This window comes from Halichoerus grypus, chromosome 13, assembly GCF_964656455.1.
Source record: "Halichoerus grypus chromosome 13, mHalGry1.hap1.1, whole genome shotgun sequence".
Lineage (NCBI taxonomy): Eukaryota > Metazoa > Chordata > Mammalia > Carnivora > Phocidae > Halichoerus > Halichoerus grypus.
In genome coordinates this window covers 63,138,642-63,162,118 of record NC_135724.1, presented here as the reverse complement: position 1 = coordinate 63,162,118, position 23,477 = coordinate 63,138,642, and the positions used below count along the sequence as shown (strand labels likewise).

The following is a 23,477-nucleotide window of genomic DNA, read 5'->3' as shown; positions in this document are numbered from 1 at the left end:
TGGTTCCTTCCCCATTATTCAGTACAATATTTCCACAGCCCTTCCCCAGGCATGTGATGGGGCTCAGGGGCCATCCGATTACAAACCACTCTAAAATATAAATGTGCTACCCATGTCTGAGAGAAGCTCAACTCAAGGCAAGACCTCAGAGGAGAAGCATGTTCAAGGCCTTTGGTGCAACCTCACCGCCAACACAACGACCTCATTGGCAGCCACCTGCGTGCTGCAGCTGCTCTCTTCGGGGCAACATCAGTTCTCCAGGACCAGGGTGCTCCATCCACACATCCTGAGCACTGCCACTCCCGGCAGGGGACTGGCAGTTCTGACACAGGGCAGTGCTACCATGGCCATACCCCCCCTCCACCCCCACCCCGGGGAGGCAGGCAGAGGAGTGCGGAGATCCACACTGGGCTTCTAAGAGATGGCTGACTAGAGACAAGGAGGGCTTCCCAGCAGAGAGCACAGCTTGGGCAAAGGCCAAAGGTGGACACATTTGGGACAAGCTCGAGGGCAAGTTTGGGTGTGGTGAGCACGTTTCCCTACACCTGATTTTCATGTGTCCCTCTGTCTGCTCCAACGAGCAAGACCTGTGATTCCACTTTGGGTCTTGGCCTCTGGCCCAGACCCAAGCACAGCAGCACCTGGTAGAGGACAGACCAAACTGTTCAGAGAGACAGATAAATCTGGGGCACAGGGCAGGGAGAGTGCTGCCGGGGGCTGGATGCTGGCTGACTGTGGAGGGGGTGTGGGGCAATAGGCAGAACAACTCAGGGAAGTCACCAGAAAGCCAAGTGGTGATGGCAAAGCCACTTTGCACTGAGCAGGCTTCTCTGGTGGCTCAGGTGGCAATTCTGAGCCCTTCTCTTTTCCATTATTTCTCTTCACAGCCAAACGCCCACACCCATGCCCTCATCACTCATGTGTTCAGCACCACCATGGGAACCCACTGGCACAGACCAGGGACTTCCGAGTGTCCTGGGGGCCAGGAGAAGCAGCAACTGGGTGCAAATGGGGAAGAGACAGAGTTCACTGGAGTAGCACCCCTACAGACCCCTTAGGAGCACCTCTAACAACACACAATTTCCTTCTGCAACTCACTGACAGCATCTCCCCTTCGGGCCAGTTGGCAGGTGTGAGCTGACACCTGGGCAGCCGGCCCCAAGAACTGGTTTCAGGATGCAGACACCCCAAAGCAACTTTCCCTCTCCCTCTGCCTCCTGTGCAACCTCAGTGTGCCAGGCACTCCAGGCATGGGGAATAGAGTAGTGAGCAAAACAGCAGACAATCCTGTCCTCCCTTAGTGAGAGGTCATGCCCTCGGTCCGCCTTCTCTTCCATCCAGCAACTGGCGGTGGGCACACTTACACCCTGTGACTGGGAATGGAAGAGTCTGAGTGCGCATCCCAGCCCCCGGTCCCCAGCCCAGCCTGCCGTCTTGGAAGGGGTGCTCTCTGCACCACAGACTGCTGTCTGTATTCTGCTCTCTTCAGGTGTCCTCGCCAAGACTTCAGAATAGCTCTGGCCACCAAAGACGGATGGAGTGCATGGACGGAGACGTGAAGCAAGGAGGAGCCAACATGGTTGACTTGGTATTATAAAAACTGAGGTAAAGGGAATGTTTTCCAGATGGGAAAGCAGGCTCAGAAGTGTTATGAGGCTTGCTTCACAGAAGTAGTGGAAAATAGGAGATGTGAGCCTTCCACTTGCTCCAGGTCCACTGGACCTGAGCCTCCTCCCACCTCACAGCATGGCCACCAGAGGCCTGTCCCCACCCATCTTCCCAAGCTGTGTGCTGCGGATGGGGGTGGGGGGTGTGTAGTGCTCAGGGCAGCCGCCCCTTGCTCCACGAGGGGCACCCAGCATGCCAGGTTTCCTGCTTTCCCACTACAGGCCTCACAGGGAGAGCTGGGGGAGGAGGGGTCGAGGCATAGGAGAGCCTTGAGTCCAACAAGGAAACTGAGTCAGGGCAGGCAGTGGCATGCTTGCTTCCCAACATCTGTTATTTGCAAATAAAGGACAAAATGTGACTGATTCTAATTTGTGTTTCTAGGATTGTATAACTTGTCCAAATATGGCATTAGGGTCCAGATGAGCTTGTAACCTCTCCAAATAAAGGGCAAGACAGACTGGAGAGTCTCCAGAGCTCCAAGTAGTCAGAATGCATGTCACTTTCTTTCTTTATAACGAAACAGGCTTGGAATCATGGTCAAAAATCCAAATGTAGGTAAGTAACACTTGCTTACCAAAAGAGGATTTCTAACATCAGAGAGCCTGAAAATATAAAATTTTGAATGGTATTTCCATTATGTTGTACATTCTTTACATTGATTCTTTTCCCTTCCAGCTAGGGCCAGGGGCACCGAGCTTACTAAGAATCTCACTGAGGGGCACCAGGGTGGCTCAGTCTTTAAGTGTCTGCCTTCGGCTCAGGTCATGATCCCAGGGTCCTGGGATCAAGCCCCGCATCGGGCTCCCTGCTCATCAGGAAGCCTGCTTCTCCCTCTCCCACTCCCCCTGCTTGTTCCCTCTCTCACTGTGTCTCTGTCAAATAAATAAATAAATAAAAATCTTAAAAAAAAAAAATCTCACTGAGGCTAAAGGTTTACTAGTTCGGGCAAGCCCCAGGACTGCCATCTTTGTCTCTATTCTATCAAGGTTTCGAGAACTATGCTTCTGAAATAACAAATGAGCACTTTTGCTTTCCCATTTTTTTTTTTTTAAAGATTTTATTTATTTATCTGAGAGAGAATGGGAGACAGAAAGCATGAGAGGGGGAGGATCAGAGGGAGAAGCAGACTCCCCGCCGAGCAGGGAGCCCGATGTGGGACTCGATCCCGGGACTCCAGGATCATGACCTGAGCCAAAGGCAGTTGCTTAACCAACTGAGCCACCCAGGCGCCCTTGCTTTCCCATTTTATACCCACATGTGGATAATATGTAACTCAACACAGAGAATAACTGCAAAAATACAGCTCTGTCAGTTCCAAGCTCAAAATCTGCTTCCCTCCTGTTGCAAGGATCCACAAATGTCTGAGGCACAACTTCACAGAAAAAATGCCTTACCTTCCACTAAGGCCGGTGACAGAAGCTGAAGCCATCAGATAGTCCTATGACACACTCAAGATGTGGCCTTGGGTCTCAAGTGCCAGCAGAGATACGGCAGAAGCAGAATGGCCTGGTAGGAATCCTCACCCAAGGTATGTATGTATTAATTCTTATTTCTTATGTATACCCACAAGATGAAATAGAAACCCATCTCCCTTCTTCCCAGCCCCCTGCTCCTAATCCCATTTCCTAAAAACATCTTTTTTACTCATATCTTCTGATATTTTGTCCATATTTCTAAATAATAGGTTTACCCAGCTACTTCCAGTTTTATCAATTTTGAATGTTGTCCATTGACGTAATGTTAGGACAGGTACAGATTTAGCTCATATACACTCTTATCCACCTTCCCAACAGAGTAGAATCAATTTTGTAATTAAAGTTAGTAGAATAATGTAATAATGTACACTTAATGTACAAAGGTTCTTCACTTGTGAGCCAGAAAGCATACTAGGTATTTCAATTCTTTACAACCTTTTTTTTTCCTGGAGTTAATATGCGCATTAATTTTTAAATTTGCTTAGCTTTTGGTATATCTACTGCTATTCTTTCCAGTTGCTATAGCAAATAACAATGGCTAGCAATAAAAATGTTAAACACTTGAAACATCACATCAGAATCTCCTGGCTCCACTTCTCCCTCGGAAACCCCTCCTCTAGTCCCTACCTTCTAGCACCAGGCTGAATAGGCTGCTGTCTGGGCTGGGGCATGGCTGTAATCCTGGGGTCCATTTGCTGTCTTCCTGTACTGGGCCCTCTTTCCTGGACCCCAGGCTACCTTCTTTTCTGCTTTACCCTCTCCTTTTACAAGACATATCTTCCTAAGAAAGGGCAGGGCAACTTTTCTGAATCTGTCCATATCTGAAAAGGCCTTTATTCCATTCTCATGCATGATAGGTTCCTCTGAATGTAAAAAATCCCAGATTAATAACATTTTTGAAGCTTCTAGTTAGAGATATGCAACTGAATGAACATATTCATTCACCTCTAGTCTCTCCTGAAACTCTTAATTAAAACAATAGTAATGGAATTTTTTAAAAGGCATAGTCACAGGGACAAACAACAGGAAGGAAGATGGCAAAGTTGTAAAAACTGGAAAACAGAAGTAATAATTAGCTTGAAGAAGGCAACCATACATTGTAATTTGCCTGGGGATGATCTTGGTTTATGCCTGTTGTCCCAGTATCCTATCCAGTTTATTAGCATTTGTCAGTCTCAAGACTGTCTTATTTAAGAAGCAAATCACTCAATTTACTTGAGCCCAGAAAGCTAAATCCTAGGCCAACGGGTGGGCAAGTACAAAAGTAAAGTACCTATATTATGTCAACTATACTTCCATTAAAATTTTAAAAAAAAGGAATCTGGCAATATTTAGCAAAACTACATATACATTGACCCTTTGACTCAGCAATCCTGTATTTAAGAATTTACAGTGAAGATACATCTTCAACAATTTGAAAAGGGGAAACATGTATTAAGTTATTTACTGTGGCATTATATTTTATTTTTTTTAGAAGATTTTATTTATTTATTTGACAGAGAGAGACACAGCGAGAGAGGGAACACAAGCAGCGGGAGTGGGAGAAGCAGGCTTCCCGCTGAGCAGGGAGCCCGATGCAGGGCTCGATCCCAGAACCCTGGGATCATGACCTGAGCCGAAGGCAGACGCTTAACGACTAAGCCACCCAGGCGCCCCAATTGTGGCATTATATTTGATAGCAAACTAATGAGAACAACCTGAAGGCCCATACATAGGAGGACTAGTTAAATAAAGTACGGTATGTTCCTAAGATGGAGTGCAAAAGAGTTGTAAAAAAGAATGAAAAAGATCTTTATGAATTAACATAGTGACTTCATGGGCATTTTGTTAAATTAAAAAAAGAGAAAAATGGGCACCTCGGTGGCTTTTCAATTAAGCGTCTGACTCTTGATTTTGGATCGAGTCCCGACTCGGGCTCCTTGCTCAGTGGGGAGCCTGCTTCTCCCTCAGCTTGTGCTCTCTCTGACAAATAAATAAAATCTTTAAAAAAACAAAACAAGAACAAACTCCAGAAAGATAAGCCAGAAACTAATCGAATTACTTACCTATAGGATGTGAGTAGGAACAGGGCAAAGGGAAAAAGGAGAGGAAAGAGAACCTTTTTTATTTTGGTAGGCTCTAGGCCCAACGTGGGGCTTAAACTCACAATCCCAACATCAAGAGTCACATGCTTTACCAACTGAGCCAGCCAGGTGCCCCCGTGGAGAACCTTTAAAAGATTTTATTTATTTATTTGAGAGAGAGAGAGAGAGAGCAAGGAGGCTGAGGGGCAGAGGGAGAAGCAGGCTGAGCAGGGAGCCTAATGCGGGGCTCGATCCCGGGACTCCAGGATCATAACCTGAGCTGGAGGCAGGCGCTTAACCGTCTGAGCCACCCAGGTACCCCAAGAACTTTTAAATATATGTTTTTATATAGTTATGACTTCTGAATCTTGTTTACATTTTACATATCCTAAAAATAAATCAGTTATACAACCTTGTGAATATACTAAAGAATGTGAAATTATATATTTTAAAGGGGTGAATTTTATGGCACATGAATTTTATCTCAATACAAAAACATTAAAAATAAATCAACAAGATGAGAAGGCGAAGTCCTAAAACTAAATACAAACAGAATGAAATGTTAACATAATCACCCCCAAGAAAAAAAGGAATGAGTGCTAGTGACTTCTGACTTGAGAACTGACTATACCCCATCAGTGGGAAACAGCTTAATAACATAATAAACTACAAAGAAATCCTGGAATTTACTTAGTAGGTGTGTTCTTGGTAGTGGTATAGGAGTAGTAATTCCAAAACTACAAGTATTTTAGGACTGGCCAAATGGATACATATATTCAGGGTGTTGGGAACCACAGTTCTTACTATGGGAAAGAGAAGATAAAAATATAAGATGGGAGGAAGAGAACTTTAGTATAGATTAGAATCAGAGGCATCAATAAATATGAGCTGCTTATTTTTAAAAAGGTTTCCTAGCTCAATCCACTGAAAGAAATGCCTAGACGCTATGATGCCCAAATAACTATGAGCATAGCTACCACTCAGATCTTGGTTTCTGAATACCATTCCTCACCGAAAGGAACAGGACTCTTCAGAGAAATGGTTGATTCCAGGTCTGGGGCAGGAAAACTGTAAGATGAACCTGGAACAATATTTTTTAAAGATTTTATTTATTTATTTGACAGAGAGAGAGATAGTGAGAACAGGAACACAAGCAGGGGGAGTGGGAGAGGGAGAAGCAGGCTTCCTGAGGAGCAGGGAGCCCGATGCGGGGCTCAATCCCAGGACCCTGGGATCATGACCTGAGCCGAAGGCAGATGCTTAACAACTGAGCCACCCAGGCACCCCCTGAATCTGGAACATTTTGCAGTGCCAGGAAATAGGAAAGATCTTTATAAAATAATATAATTTATTAAGTGGAGTGCATATGGTAGAATTACAAAATCACCATTTTTTAACCACCACTATTATAACTAATTCAGACAAGAACCATCAATATAAGCTAAAACAACTGGGTGTAAGGTTGTTGGAGAATACCTAGAATACCACTCCACATATTACTCATTACTTGTTCAGATTACTTTTCATTACAAAGGAGGGGGGAGAGACATTTACTGTACTGAAATATGGCAGACATTACCTTAACCAAGTGATCAAACTTAACATCACCAGTAATGGGACAAACTGACCTCATGTGCTCCCAATGGAACACTTTATGACCTGCTTAAAAACAAGTCTCACCTGAATCTAATCATGAGGAAACAGACAAGCCCATATTGAAGGACATTCTACAAAACAACTGGCTTGGACTCTTCAAATAGGTCAATGCCACGTAAGATCAATAATAATTTTTTTTTAAAGGCTGGAGACACTTCTGAATTTCAGAATAAAGCTAGATGGCAAGAAAATACAATATGTAAACTTCGAATAAATCCTGAATTTAAAAACAAAAAACCTGTAAAAGATATTTTTGGGGACAAATGAAAAACTTCAAAATGAACTGTATGCAACATAACAGTACTATGGTAAGTTTCTTGCACATGAAAAGTGTATTGTGGTTATGGGACTGTTGTTCTTCTTAGAAGATAGATGAAGTTGGGGTGCCTGGGTGGCTCAGATGGTTAAGCGTCTGCCTTTGGCTCAGGTCATGATCCCAGGGTCCTGGGATTGAGTCCTGCCTCAAGGCTCCTTGCTCAGCGGGGAGCCTGTTTCTCCCTCTCTCTCTGCCCCCTCCCCGCTTCTTATGCACTCTCTCTCTCTCCCCCTCTGACAAATAAATAAAATCTTTAAAAAAAAGAAGAAGATAGATGAAGTATTTAGGGGAAAATGTCATGGTATCACTAACACACTCTCAAAGGGTTCAGAAAAAAACATGTAAAGAAGCAACTGCAGCAAACTGCTATGGATAGGTGAATGCAGGTAAAGGGCAATATAAGCATTCACTGTACTACTCATGTACCTTTTCTACAGACTTGAAGTTTCTCATATTAAAAGTCAGGGAATGATGGGGCACCTGGGTGGCTCAGTCATTGAGCGTCTGCCTTTGGCTCAGGTCATGATCCCAGGGTCCTGGGAATCAAGCCCTGCATCAGGCTCCCTGCTCCATGGGAGGCCTGCTTCTCCCTCTCCCACTCCCCCCTGTTTGTGTTCCCTCTCTCACCGTGTCTCTGTCAAATAAATAAATAAAATCTTAAAAAAAAAGTCAGGGAGAGAAGGCAGCTGACAAACCCAGATCTCATCCCCTGTACTTGGTTTGCTCAGGCAGCCCTGTCTCTCCTTCGCCCCAGCAGAAGATGGGTGATTTACTGACGAGAGGGTCAAACAGGTGTCTCTTGGTTGGGGACACCAGTTCAACTGAAAGTTAGGGTTCTGTTCTTAGCTGGGGAGGGCAGATTGGAACATTCCTCTATGGAGAAATCTGGCCAGCCTAAGAAAAAGGTCCCCAAGGGGAGGAGACCCCCCAATGAAACAGTGCAGCTGGCTCACTATCCAAGGAGGCCCAGAAGCACAGTTTCCAGTCCCTCTGCCACACACAGCAGACAGGCAGGCAAGGCCAACCAACCTCTGAGGAGAGCCTCCAAATGAAAGACACCAAACTATAGAGGAAACAATACAGAAGGGATGCATATGGAACAGTTCAACAAAACCATGCCATTAACATACTCAAAGTGAGAGACAATATTGTATCCATAAAACAAGAATGGGATGCTATTAAAAAGGAACATAATACAGACACCAGTAACCCCCCCCCGCCCAAAGAAAAATCTCCACTAGAAATGCAACATGATGGCAAAAATGAAAACCTGTTAAAAGATGTGGTGGTGCAAGTAGAAACTTCCTTAAAGTAAAAGAGACAAAGAGATGAAGAACTGGAGACAAAAAATTGAAGATCAGTCCAAGAGCTCCAATTTCCAATAACAGTTCTAGAAAGAGACTAATTAAATGGAAGAGAAAAAAAAAAAATCTAGTCTTTTCTTTCCCTAAACCAAGATGCATGAGTTCCTACAATGAAAAGATCTGCTGAGTGGCCAGCACAATGTATCAAAAGATACTCAAAATTTCCAGAAGAACAAAAACAGGTTTCCTTCAAAGAACCAGAATTATGGCATCAGCAATGTTGAAAGCTCATAAAAATGGAGTAAGATCTTCAAAATTGTAAGGGAAAGTTACTTTTAACTAGTAATTCTAAATCCAGCTAAATCTATCATGTGTGAGGGTCAAATAAAGGCCTTTCCAGACATGCAAGCAAGGAACCAAAAACTTTTATCTCTGGTGTTCCTTTTCTGCATAAGTTATTAAGGAAGGCAGTACATTACTTAAATGAGAGAATAAACCAAAACAGGAAACCAAAAAACAAAGGATCTAACATGAGAGAGAGAGAGAGAGGCAGACAAGCGCGACAGACACGAGGGAGAAATCTACTGATTCTCCCATGCTGATGGTGAAGGGAAAACCCAAGAGGACAGCCGGGAAGGTGGGCAGCAGGCCCTGCCAGCACTAAGCCAGACAGGTGAAGTCGGGGGCTCTGGGAGAAGAGATTCCAAAATCACTCTGGCAGAATAATGACAGATCTACAACTGAGGGGAAATCAGGAAAGAGCTCCATCCTGCTAAGGACTTTTTTTTTAATGTAAATCTACAGCCACTTTGGCAAACAATTTGGCCATTTCTTAAAAAGTGAAACATAAATTTACAATATGACCCAGAAATCCCACCCCTATATATTTGTCCAAGATAAATGAAAGCATATGTCCCCTTGAAAACTCACGATGTTCACAGCAGCTTTACTCACAAAGTGGAAGTAACTCAAATGCTCATCAAAGTGGAAGGGTAAACAAAATGTGGCATTACCCATAGAATGGAAAATTTGGTGTGGAAAGGAAAAAACTACTGACTCAGGCTGCAAATGGATGAACCTCAAAGACATGATGTCAAGTGGAAGAAGCCAGACACAAAAGAAGGCATATGGTATGATTCACTTTATAGGAAATGTCCAGAAAAGCAAGTATATAAGACACAGAAAATAGATTAGAGGTTGCCTGGGACTGGGGGAGGGAACAAGGAGTGACTACAAATAGACGTGGGGATCTTTTGGGGGCAACGGAAATGTTCTAAAGTTGCAGAACTCTATAAATAATTTCACAAAAATCATAGACTTGTACATTTTTTTAAAAGTGATGAATTTTATGGTACATAAATTGTATCTCAATAAAGGTGTTAAAAACTGAAAGTCTTAACATAAGACATATGTTTTCTTTAAAGTACATATATAGGTTTTTTTTTAAAGGTAAAACAAAAAGAAAACTACATGGATGGACCTGAAAATATTATGCCAATTGAGAGAAGCCAGACACGAAATACTGCACATTGTATGACTCCATATCTATAAAATGTGAAGAGTCAAATCTACAGAGACAGAAAGTAGGTAAGTGGTTGCCAGGGGCTAAGGCTTAAGAGAAAATGGGAGAGTGCCTGCTGATGGGTACAGTGTTTTATTTTGGGGTGACAAAAAAAATTCTACAGTTGGGGTGATGGTTCTGAAAATATTCTAAAAACCACCAAAACCCATAATTTAACAAGCAAATTCTACGGTATGTGAATTTTATCTCAATAAAGTTATTGAAACAAAAAGATGATGATGACAATGTTCAATTCTGGGGTAAAGACAAAATGTTTCTGGGGCGCCTGGGTGGCTCAGTCGTTGAGCGTCTGCCTTCGGCTCAGGTCATGATCCCAGGGTCCTGGGATCGAGCCCAAAGTCGGGCTCCCTGCTCAGCGGGGAGTCTGCTTCTATCTCTCCCTCTGCCTGCCACTTCCCCTGCTTGTGCTCACTCTCTCTCTCTCAAATAAATAAAATCTTTTTAAAAATTAAAAATAAAAAAAATAAAAGAACTCTTACGGGGGTGGGTGGGTGGCTGGGTGGCTCAGTTGGTTGAGCATCCAACTCTTGATTTCAGCTCAGCTCATGATCTCAGGGTCGTGAAATCAAGCCCTGCATCGGGCTCTGTGCTCAGCGTGGAGTCTGCTTGTCCCTCTCCTTCTGCTCCTTCCCCTGCTTGTGCGGGCTCTCTCTTTCTCACTCTCAAATAAATAAATAAAATCTTAAAAAAAAAAAAAAAGTAACTCTTACTGGGCCTCCTGGGTGGCTCAGTTTGTAGAGCATGCAGCTCCTTTTTAAAATTTCTTGAGAGAGAACGCACACACACAAGCAGGGACGGGGAGACAGAGAGGGAGAGAGAATCTTAAGTAGGCTCCACACCCAGCATGGAGCCCAACACGGGGCTCGATTTCACAATTCCCAGAGATCACGACCTGAGCCAAAATCAAGAGTCATACAATTAGCAAACTGAGCCACCCAGGCACCCTGAGCATGCAGCTCTTTATCTCAGGGTTGTGAATTTGAGCCCCACAATGCTTGTAGAGATTACTTAAAAATAAAACCATGGGGCACCTGGGTGGCTCAGTTGGTTGAGTGCCTGCCTTCCGCTCAGGTCATGATCCCAGGGGCCTGGGATCGAGCTCCGAACTGGGCTCTCTACTCAGTGGGGAGTCTGCTTCTCCTTCTCCCGCCATCCCGCCCCCCTGCTTGTGCACACTCTTGTACTCTCTCTCTCAAATAAATAAAATCTTTTTAAAAAGTGGGGGGGCACACCTGGGTGGCTCAGTCAGTTGGGCATCAGACTCTTGATTTCTACTGGGGTGGTGATCTCAGGGTCATGAGATCAAGTGCCGCCTCAGGTTCTGAACTCAGCACAAAGTCTGCTTGGGATTCTCTCTCCTGCCTCCGCCCCTGCCCCTCCTCCTGCTCTCCTTCTCTCTCAAAAAAAAAAAGGAACTTTTACTAATCAGATACTGGATTTTCTGGACTAATTTTTCAATGGGTAAGAGCTCCTTCTTGCTCAACTGTTCCTTTTCACAGCGTTCTGTTCATGTTCAGAAAATAGATCATCTGTGTATGCGTATATATGTACATATTTTTCATTGTGGCAAAACACATAAAATTTTAACCATTTTTAAGGACATGGATCCTGCTTTCAATTCTTCTGAGCATATATGCAGAAGTGGAATTACTGGATCCTATGGTAGTTCTATTTTTAATTTTTTGAGGAACCACAATACTGTTTTCCAGTGACGCACCATTTCACATTCCCACCAATTGTGCAAAAGCATTCCAAGTTCTCCACGTCCCACCATCATCTGCGCATCCCCACTAGCACTTGTTTTGATAGCAGCCGTCCAAATGCGTGTGAGGTGGTGTCTCGTGGTGGTTTTGATTTGCACTTTCCTAAAGAATAGTGATGTTGAGTACATTTTCATGTGCTTGTTGGCCATTTGTATGTCTTCTCTGAGAAACGCAAAGTCCTTTACCCATTTTTTTTTTTAAGATTTTTATTTGTGAGAGAGAGAGAGAGAGCACGAGCAGGGGGGAGCGGCAGGCAGAGGGAGAAGTAGGCTCCCCGCTGAAAAAGGAGCCTGATGCGGGGCTCGATCCCAGGACCCTGGGATCATGACCTGAGCCGAAGGCAGACGCTTAACCTACTGAGCCACCCAGGTGTCCCTCTTTTGCCCACTTTTTAATCAGATTTTTTTTGTTGAGTTGTAGGAGTTTTTTTTATATATTCTGATTATTAGCCCTTCATCAGATATGATTTGCAAATATTTTTTCGCAATCCATAGACTGCCTTTTCACTCTGTTGAATGTTTTAACACAGTTTTAAATTTTGATGTAGCTCAATTTATCTGTATTTTTCCTTTGTTGTCGGTCATGGGTACCACATGTAAGAAATCATTACCAAGCCCATGTCATGAAGCTTTTTTCCTATGTTTTCTTCTGAGTTTTATAGTTTTATCTCTTATACTTAGGTCTTTGACCCATGTTGGATTAATTTTTGTACACTAAGCAAAGGTTCTTTTGCATGTGGCTGTCCACTTTTCCCAGCACCATTTATTGAAAATACTGTTCTTCCCCCCACCCACTGAACCATACCCTTGTGGAAAGTAATTTGACCGTATATATGAAGGTTTATTTCTGGGTTCTCTATTAAAGCCTAATAATAAAATATAGTTGTGAGCCCTCCACCCCAACCCCCACCCTACTTCAGAACCCAAACATCAGCTATAGGGTTGTTCCTCCCGGTCTTATTCCTCTGTCTCCTCACCAGGGAGGAACCAGGAGCCCAAATTTTGTGTATCACCATTTTGCCATTTTTGTTTATCACACCCGTATGTACCTGTACATAAGACAATGGTCACTTTTGCTTGTCTTTATTGTGTTGTACTTTTTGGCAATTTGCCTTTGTCACCTACATGCTGTCCTTAAGATCCATTAATGTTGCTGCAAGGACCTACTATTCACTCACCATTGTTGGTCCATAATACACCATCATGTGAACACAGACATTTGGGTTGTTTCCAAGATATTTATTAGTATGAAGAGTGCTGTAAGAATTTCTCTAGAGCTCCCCCAAATGGAAATCCTGGATCACAGAATATGAGAATGTTCAACTTTACAAGTTAATGCCAGTTTTCCAAAGCAGGTGCATCAATTTACCCCCTCACCAGCAGCAGATTAAGACTTCCAAGTCACTCACATCCTCTCCAACACTGGTTTTGTTGATACCTTAATTTTTGCCAACAGACATCTTAATTTTTGCCAATCTAAATAACTGTGAAGTGGAATCTCACTGCAGCCTTGGAATTCTAATGAGGTTGAGTATCTTTTTATCTGTTTAACCACTTTTTTTTTTTTTAGATTTTATTTATTTGACAGAGAGAGACACAGTGAGAGAGGGAACACAAGCAGGGGGAGTGGGAGAGGGAGAAGCAGGCCTCCCGCTGAGCAGGGAGCCCGATGCGGGGCTTGATCCCAGGACCCTGGGATCATGACCTGAGCCGAAGGCAGACGCTTAATGACTGAGCCACCCAGGCGCCCCATAACCACTGTTCTTATTAATTCTTCTGTGACATGCCTGAGTGTCTTTTGTTCATATGTAGTTCTTTATATGTGCTGTACTATAATCCTTTAAGGGCTACACATATTGCAAATTTATTCACACTCTGTGGCTTGTCTGTTCACATTCTTTACAGGTACCTTTTGAAAAAGGGAAGATTTTTTTTTTTTTAAGATTTTATTTATTCGAGAGAGAGAGAGCAGGGGGAGGGGCAGAGGGAGAAGGAGAAGCAGACACCCTGCTGAGCAGATCTTAATTTTAATCTAGTAAAACTGGTCATTTTTATTTTAGAGTTGATTATTTTTGTGACTTTAAAAAAACCCTTTCCGGGGCACCTGGGTGGCTCAGTCAGTTAAGCATCTGCCTTCGGCTCAGGTCATGATCCTGGGGTCCTGGGATCGAGCCCCGCGTTGGGCTCCCTGCTCAGTGGGAAGACTGCTTCTCCCTCTCTCTCGGCACCTTTGCTCCTGCTCTCTCTCTCTCTCAAATAAATCTTAAAAAAAAAAACAAAAAAAAACCCTTTCCTACCAAGGTCATAAAGGTATTCTCCTAGACTGTGTTCTAGAAGTTTTTCTTCAATTAACCTGAAACTGATTTTTCTGTACATTGTGTATACATTCTTTCCCAACTGTCACAGCGCTAGGATTGAGGAACCTATCCTCTGCCCGGTGATATGTAATTCTACCTGTGCCATATATCGTTTCTCAGGTCTGTTTTTGGCAGCTCTTCTGTTGCATGGGCCAATCTGTGCTTCCCTGAGCCAACAATAATGTAAGCCTTGACAAGGGTAAGGCAACTGCTCACACCTTACTCTTCTTCAGTGTCCTACAATATTAGGACTTTATTCTTCTACACATTTTAAAACTGACTCGTCACATTTCCCAAAAGCCCCTTTGGAGATGCACTGACTCCACAGATCAATATAAGGCCGCTTCACCATGCTGAGTCTTCCTAGCCAAGAATATCTTGTCTCTATTTATTCAAATCTTTTTTAATGTCTCTTAATAAAGTTGTACATTTTTCTCCATTAAAAAATTTTATCCCTCTTATGTTAGTTCCCATTTACATCAAAGATGGTTTGGTCAGAAGAACAGAAACCATGGTAGCTATTTCAAAAATAAAGGAGTTTAATACAGGGCATTAGGTACTTTCAGAACAACTGAAGAGGCTGGAGTGTGTGCAAAAGTGAGCCACCTCCAGCCTTCCATTCCACCTCCGCAGTTGCAGTCCAGAGTCAGGAAGCCGTCCACAGGACAGGATACCGCAGAAAACCTCTGCCAATCACAGCTGCCCTGCAGCCCTGCGACGGCTGGCCAGAGGAGGCCACGGAGGCCGCTGTACTCACTCACCTTGGTCTAAGCCCATGCACCCCCACACCACTGCCAGAGGAAGGAGGAGTCCACCTCCCTTCTACCTTCCAAACTGCATGGGAAGGATCTCCTGGGCTAAGTGATAGCCCAAGCCTGCTGGCAGTGAGGTCTGAATAAGAAAGCTCCAGCCTTCCAGCCCTGGAAATGCAGGCAATATATTAGATGCCCAGACTCTTATCTAGCACACCACCCATTTCCTATCTTCCAAAAACATGCTGGAATTACTGGTCTGCTGTTCCATCTTTTCCCATTTTATATCTTTTATATCTTCTATACTCTTTTACTATGGCTTTATAACTTCTATACTCTTTTACTATCATTTTAGCAGGCTTTCAGAAGGACAATGAAATAATCTCGTATGGTCCTTCCAGACGTCCAGAAGCCCATGTTCAAAAACCTGACCAAGCATGGCCAGGGCTTCCCATAGGTTTATTTAAACTCTCCCCATATACAGGAAGGCCACAGCAAAGGTAGTTATCAGCTAACTCCCTGTCCACACTCCCCTCCCCACTAACGAAGATTTTTCTTTTTTTTTTTTTTTTTTGGTAGGGGAGAGTGTTAATGAGGATTTAACATATTCATGATGTTTTTAAAAAATTAATTTAAAAAAATGAAAATATGACAAAATTTCAGCAATTACTGATGATTGGGGAAGTGAGAAACAAGTACTATACTTATTCCTTGTATATTTTCATAACTTACATTTCTCAGAACCCCAGAGATCAAAGCTTATCACCACCTGGATCATGGCGTGGCACTACATCACGGTACCGACATGGTACCAGACACAAGGGGAGGCCAGAAGTGAGCCAGGAGGTCTGACAGCGCCTTAGCCCTCCCACCCCTCTTCAAACACTCCTTGGTCCTATCAGGGCTCTGTGAGTTTCCACACACTGCCATGATCATTGTGCCCTCAGTGTCTAGGGCCCGGAGCACACTATCCACTCAGAACTCCAGGCTCCTGTTGGATAGACTTTATTTCTCTGTTTGGGGAGAAAATATGGCAACCTTTGTAGCCTCAAATCAACACTTGTGCTGAGCGACTTGTGACCTCCTGTGCCAGGCCATGTGGCCCAGAAGAGAAATAAAATCTAGTCCCTGCCTTTATCAAGTCCACAGTGGATGGAGAGATAAACAAGATGAACTAGAGTGCCTACCATTGTTTTCAGTACCTACACAACAGAACAGTTATTACACACAACCTTAAAAGCTAAGCCAAAAGGCACTTTGAGATCAGCAAATAAGTCATCCTTCCACTTGAAAGCCAGCCAAGAATCGTTTGGTTCTTTGTTCAGAATATTCTCTAGGAGGCTGGATATGAAGTCTCATCCCATAAGGCAGACCCAGGGAAGCTCCCAGTCACAACCACTGGTCCTCAACAGCTGACAGAACATGAAACATCAGCATCCCAAGCACGGGGTAGTTCATGCTCTCCAGGCTGTGACCTAAGGAAGGAGCAGGTGGGCTTCCAGAGACAGGGCTGTCCCAGAAGCTTCTGCCCCAGCTGCCACCATTCAAACTCATTTGGAAAGGCAAGCACCTCAACCAGAGACATGCATAATCCAATGAACAAGCTCAAGGGATAATTGGGATCCCCTCTAAAGGCCATCTTTTCAGGCAGTCTGACCAGACCACCTCTGCTTATTTTGGAACCCCCTTCAAAGAACTGTCCCAAGCTCAAATGTCACCTTGTATTTGATACCCTACCTGATCCCCATGGTTGAAGGTAACTGGTTTTTCTTCAGTACCTGACCCACAGGAATTACAACATTCTTTCCATTTACCAAATGTTAAAAAGGACCTCCATCCTAGGCCAGGTCACACTTAGGAAGAGGACAGGTCTCCTGCTTTCGGGGAGCTCATAGTCTGGAAGGAGAGATCAAGCATGGGCACAGGTAATGGTGAGAAATACTGGTGGTTCTAGATGCTGTCAGAGAGAGAGAAGAGGTGCTGGCAGAAGCCAACCTCCATCCGAGAGCCCAGAGATGTCTACTTGTTGTGGTACCATCTGAGCCAAGCCTTGAAGGACAGGTAAGATGTGCCCACATGAAAACAGAACAAGAGGATCCCAGGAAAAAAAGAAAGGCATGAATGAAGCATGTGGCTAGGAAATTCATCATGGGGTGGGCACAGGAAACAGGCCAGCGGAGCCACTAAAGTGAAAATAGCAATACATCAGGTTGGTAAAGTAGAACCAAACCAGAATGTCAAGAAATTTAAATGCCAGGCTGAAGAGTTATTAGGTCCGAGGTTCTCAAGGTAGAATAAAAACACCTTCTTCTTAGGGGCTTTATTGGTGCTACCTGGGTCTTAAACAAATTAGTGTGTGTATCACACACATATGCACGGGCAAATGCAAGACACTACATCTTCCATCCTAACCCAAAAGAACCAGGGATGCAGCAAACACCATTACTCATGAGGTGTATTATACTCCCTGAGGGTGCTGGGGCAGAAACCAAATGGAGAACCAACAGTTTAGACTTTCTGTTGCATCTGCATAGATCTTTAGGAGTCCATGCATTGTCAGGAGAAAACCCCCAAATGAAAAATTACTAGGGACTGAGTGAGCAGGATGAGTTGGCAGAGCCAAAGCCAGTCTAATGACCCTCAACAGGACTCTAACCAGGTCTCAAAAAGCCCCTACCTCCAAAGCCAGGCGAGAGGGCACCACATTTCAGGGGCGCTGCTCTCAGGGCTGGCAGTGCCAACCAAAACGTGGCATCCTGGGCACCCCTCTTGCCTCACCCCGGCCCTGACCCTGCGACCTTGCAAATTCTGGAACCTGCCTGCGTTGGGCATCTATTTTTAAAGAGAGAGAGACGGAGAGAGGGGAGGGGGCCAGCTCAATATAAGCCTCCAGTGAGTGGATCCAGCACAGGCTGCAGTGGACGCCATCCCCCCTTCCTGGAAGCACAATCACGCAGCTGTGATGGAGCAGCGGGGCCCCGGGCAGCTGCCTGCCCGACACACTCACCTGGACAGTCGGCTTCGTCGCTCTCATCCTCACAAGTCACCCAGCCGTCACACTGCCAGGGGAGGGGGATGCACTGGATGGCGCCGCTGCGACAGGCAAACTGCCCGGGGTTGCACCGCAGCTCTGTGGAACCAAAGGGCAAGAGGCCGTTGAGGAAGCGGCAGCAGCAAAGGGGACCTGAGACAGCCAGGCCTGCCGCCGCCCAGGGCCCAGGAGTGTGGCCCAACACAGGCAGCCTGCCCACAGCCCGCCTCCTCAGGGGCCTGCATGTGGGCCCCAAGGAGGAGCCAAGAGCTGTGCCCACAACAACACGAGTCCCCAGGGCAATGCACCCCCAAGACATCAGTCTTTTTGTGCCATCTCAAACACACACCTGACACGTTTCTGCTCTGAGTTGGGCTCTGCACTAGACTACAGAGGTCACAAGAGGGCACAACTCCCACCTCAGGAGGGATTCTGGGTCAACAAGACACACACACACACACACACATTTCTGACAAAGAGCAAATCAGAAGGGCGCACCATAGGAGTGCTCAAACAGCATGAAGGAAGGAGAAACTGCCTACACCTGAGGGGCTCTGGAATCCTTCTGAAAGAAGGTGGGATGTAAACAGGGTTCCCAAGGCAGGTGGATGGTTTCAATACACACATATAATGTAACAGGAAGGGAGAAAACATTCCAGAAAAAGTAAAGCTTACGGAATATCACAGGGCAGGAAAACATGCCAAGCAGATGGTATGCGACAGACGGGGAATCACTGGAGGTAAGATCAGAAATATAAAAAGAGTCAGACTATGGAGGCTCTGAGGGTAAGATAATTCTGACCTTTACTGGGAATGTTATAGGAAGCCAGAGGTTATTTAGTCAGTAAGTAACATGATGAGATCTGTGTTTTAAGCAAGGTAGAACGGGCAATGGTTTCTGGAAGCAATTGTAATAGGGGAATGACACAAAAAATATCAAAAACCCAGTAAAGTGAGGACCTGAATTGAGGCAGGGGTCGGCAAATTATAGCCTTCGGGCCAACTCCTGCCCTTCCCACTTGTTTTTTAAATAAAGTTTTATTGGAACACAGCCACAAATATGTATCAGCTGTGGATGCTTTTGAGCTACAACAGCAGAGTTGAGACTGATGACTAAGAGAGACTAAAGGACCTGCACAGGCAAAAGTATTTACTCTGGTTCTTCAAACCAGACTTGTGAAGTAAGGTGACAGCTGCTACACGGACAAACATGGAACCAAGGAAAAGCACTGAGGTGTGAGGGATGAAGTCCTGCACACTAACCTGGTAACACAGGAAGAAGAAACAAACAGAGCTCTCTTACTATGGTCCTGCTCCCTCTGTGGTCTTCCTTATTCTGGAATCATTCCACTGAAATCCAGAAAGAAAAAGGAACTATTCCCACCCCTGAGTCCTGTCCCATCACTGGCCTAAGTAACCAGAGCCAATCATCACTCTAACCAAGGTAGATGAGCCCACCAAATCAGGTAGGACATAGAAGCTAGGCCTGAGCCCTCCCCTCACCACCACCCCGGGACAGCCACACAGGACACTGTGTACCATAGTGTCAGTACCTTCATGAGAGAGCCTCTTCAGAGTGCTCTGCAAGGAGAGACAACCCACATCCCCCCCAAGGGTCAGGCATATGTCTGAGAGTCTTCCACTCTGAGGGAGGGAAGGGAGGAAGGGCCAGGGAAAGGAATCATGAATCCAGTGTTCACTCTTCTCTACCTGCCACTACACACCGTGGTAAATCAATCAATCTAACCATAAGGAAAACCTTTGTTAAATATATGACACGGACAAAAGAGTCACAATGCTGTATATTTTATAAAGGCTTCCAGCCAAGATGGAGTTATAGGGATAGATTTAACTGCCCACCTGAAACAACTGGGAGAAAAAAAAAAGGGGACAAAATATTAGAAAACACCAGTTCTCCAGACACTGACATCAAGCAACAAAGAATAGTGATCCGTAAGTCAGGGAGCATGTGAGGTGAGCCTTACTGCCTCAAGAACATTGCCAGCCTACAAAGCAAGGAGAAGGACTCCAGGGGGTGCAAAAGACTCTTGGAGGTAAGTGGATACAGCTAAAAACTGGGGGAAACCAAGGCAGGGAGCACTCACAGGACAGCTCCCAGGAGTTCTGGAGAAGAGAGAGTGGCACAAAAGTAAGACTCCAGAGATCTAGAGAGGAACCCCTCAGGGAATGAAGCAGAGTACTGATCAGTGTGTGGTGTGAGGAAACTACCCCAGGCCACCCTAAAGGATAACTGGGAAACAATAATTGAAGTTCAGCAGGACCACAAACAGTGCTTGTTCTCAGGAGCCAGTCTGGAAAAGCTCATAACTTGTGGGGCACTGAGTCAAGTACTCAGAAGAGTCCTGCCTTGTTAGTAGAGAAAAATAAACTCCAGACTAAACGCAGCCTAACAACAATTAAAAGCAACAGCTGAAAGGTTCAAACTGTTTCCAAGTCACATCCTAGAACAAACCTCAAGAATATTTATAGGAATGCAAAAATACGCAGTAACCAAAAAAGGCAAAATTCACCACGTCTGGCACACAATAAAAAAAATTAGGAGACATGCAAAGAAACAGGAAATTAGGACCAAAATGAAAAAAATTCAATCAAAATTGACTCAGAAAAGGTACAAATGATAGAGTAGACAAAGACATTAAAGTTAAAACTGTGTCACAAATGCTCAAGAAGCTAGAGGAAGGGGTGCCTGGGTGGCTCAGTCATTAGGCGTCTGCCCTTGGCTCAGGTCGTGATCCCGGGATCCTGGGATCGAGCCCCATGTCAGGCTCCCTGCTCAGTGGGAAGCCTGCTTCTCCCTCTCCCACTCCCCCTGCTTGTGCTCCCCCTCTGGCTGTGTGTCTCTCTCTGTCAAATAAATAAATAAAATCTTTAAAAAAACAAGAAAAAAAGAAGCTAGAGGAAAAATCAAACATGTTCAGAAGATACAGAAGATTTTAAGAAAGAAGCAAATCCACTGCCTAGAGATGAAAACTGCAAGGCATAGGACGAACAGATTCAGTTTCACAGAGGAAAAGATGAATACTTGAAGACAACAACAGAAACTCTAAAACACTGGGAAAAAAAGGCTAGAAAACAATGAATTGTGAGCTATGTGATACACAGACTTGGGAGGCAGGGAGACAGACAAAATATGTGAAAAAACAATGAAAAAAACATTTCCCAATCTGATGAAAACCCACAGACCCAAGCCACTCAGTGAACCCCAAACATAACAGAAAGAAAACTACTCCAAAGCACATCATGATCAAATTGCTTAAAACCAGTGATAAAGAGAAAATCTTAAGAGTAGTCAGAGAAAAAAGACGTATTCTGCAGAGGAAAACAAACAAACATGACAGCAGATTTCTCGTTAGAAACGATACAAGCTGGAAGATGGTGGAGCAACATTTTTAAATTCTGAAAACAAAAAAAGTAGTCAACCTAGAATTTTTTAAAGCAAAAACATGTATCCTATATTGCAGAAGTAGAACTTTGACAACACCAGCACAAAAGCTGGGAAGGGAGGAGCAAAAGCAACCATTTCAAGACTTTAAAGCAGTCTGTCATGTGAAGGTCAACTGCAGTATATTCAAGATGAATACCACAAAGCCAGCTCAACAGTTTTAACAAATAAGCCAACGAAGATGACAAAATGGAATAAAAACACTCAATCCAAAAGGTAGAAAGAAAGAGAAAAGGAAACAGATGGTACAAATAGAAAACAAATGACAAAATGGCAAATTTTAATTAATTTTGCCTTATCAATAAACAGATGAGGTGATCTAAACACCCCCGTTAAGAAGCAAAATTTGTCACACAGGTTAAAAAACAAGACCCAGTTACATATTGTCTAAAAGAAACCCACTTTAGGGTTGCCTGGGTGGCTCAGTTGTTAAGTGTCTGCCTTCGGCTCAAGTCATGATCCCAGGGTCCTGGGATCGAGCCCCACATCGGGCTCCCTGCTCCACGGGAAGCCTGCTTCTCCCTCTCCCACTCCCCCTGCTTGTGTTCCCTCTCTCGCTGTGTCTCTCTCTGTCAAATAAATAAAACCTTAAAAAAAAAAAAGAAACCCACTTTATAGAAGGACACACATAGGTAAAAATAAAAGAATGGAAAAAGATATACCATGCTAAAAAGAAAGCTGGAGTAGCTAAATTAATATTACACAAAGTAGACTTCAGAGCAAATATTACCAGGAATAAAGGTCATTTAATAATGACAAAAGACAAAATAATCCTAAAATGTTTATGTATCTAAAGCAGATTTAAAATATGAAGGAAAAACTGCTATCATAGACAAATTCACAACTAATTTCCATCCCCTCTCTCAATAACTGAGAAGCAGACAAGAAATCAGCAAAGATACAGACAACCTGAACAACACCAACTGACATTTCCAGAACTCTCCAGCCAACAACAGCAGGAATACACATTCTTTTCACAAGTGTATATAACATTTACCATAATAGATAATATTATGGGCCATAGAACAAATTGCCAATAAATATATGATTCAAAGCATACAGAGTATGTTGTTTGCCTACAAAAGAATTAAATTAAAAATCAATGGCAGAAAGATATCTGGAAAATCCCCGACTATATGGAAACAACTGACACACTTCCAAATAGCCTACAGGTCAAAGAAAAAATGAAAAGGGAAATTAGAAAGCATTTTAAATTGATGAAAATTTGTGGGATGCAACTAAAACAGTTCCCAGAGGCAAATGTAATGCATTAAACTCCTGTTATCAGAAAAGAAGGTCTTGGGTGCCTGGGTGGCTCAGTTGGTTAAGCGACTGCCTTCGGCTCAGGTCATGATCCTGGAGTCCCAGGATCGAGTCCCGCATCAGGCTCCCTGCTCGGCAGGGAGTCTGCTTCTCCCTCTGACCCTCCTCCCTCTCATGCTCTCTGTCTCTCATTCTCTCTCTCTCAAATAAATAAATAAAATCTTTAAAAAAAAAAAAAAAAAAGAAAAGAAGGTCTTGAATCAGTAATCTCAGCTTCTTCTTTAAGAAATTAGAAAAGCAAAGCAAATGAAACCCGAAGCAAACAGCAGAAAAGAAAAAATGAAGATCGGAGTGGAAATATACAAAACAGTATTAGAGAAAATAATGAAAACAAAAGCTGTTTTTCTAGAAGATTAAGAACATTAATAAACCTCTAGTCAGACTAGTCAGGAAACAAATTAAGAACACAAAATAGCACCGTCAGAAGAGAGATGTCATCACTAGGATTTCAGAGATATTAAAAAGGATAATAAAGAATGGGAGAATAATAAGACAACAGTACGAACAACTTTATATCAGTAAGTTTGACAATTTAGATAAAATTAATTCCCTGAAAGGCACAAACTACCAAAGCTCACTCAAAAAGGCAGCCCAGGGGCGCCTGGGTGGCTCAGTCGTTAAGCGTCTGCCTTCAGCTCAGGTCATGGTCCCAGGGTCCTGGGATCGAGCCCCACATCGGGCTCCCTGCTCCGCGGGAAGCCTGCTTCTCCCTCTCTCACTCCCAC

At 44.0% G+C, this 23,477-nt stretch overlaps 1 protein-coding gene across 4 annotated transcripts in view; it reads right to left on the bottom strand.

The window, feature by feature from the left end:
* DGCR2 (DiGeorge syndrome critical region gene 2) overlaps positions 1-23,477 on the bottom strand; it is an 83,336-nt gene that overhangs the window by 35,808 nt on the left and 24,051 nt on the right. For 2 of the 4 annotated variants that reach the window (XM_036104267.2, XM_036104268.2), the window contains exon 2: positions 17,943-18,065. The exons of the other annotated variants lie outside the window; for them this stretch is intronic. In XM_036104267.2, coding sequence (XP_035960160.1) covers positions 17,943-18,065 — 123 coding nt within the window. The remainder of the gene's footprint in view (positions 1-17,942; positions 18,066-23,477) is intronic. 4 annotated transcript variants of the gene reach the window in all.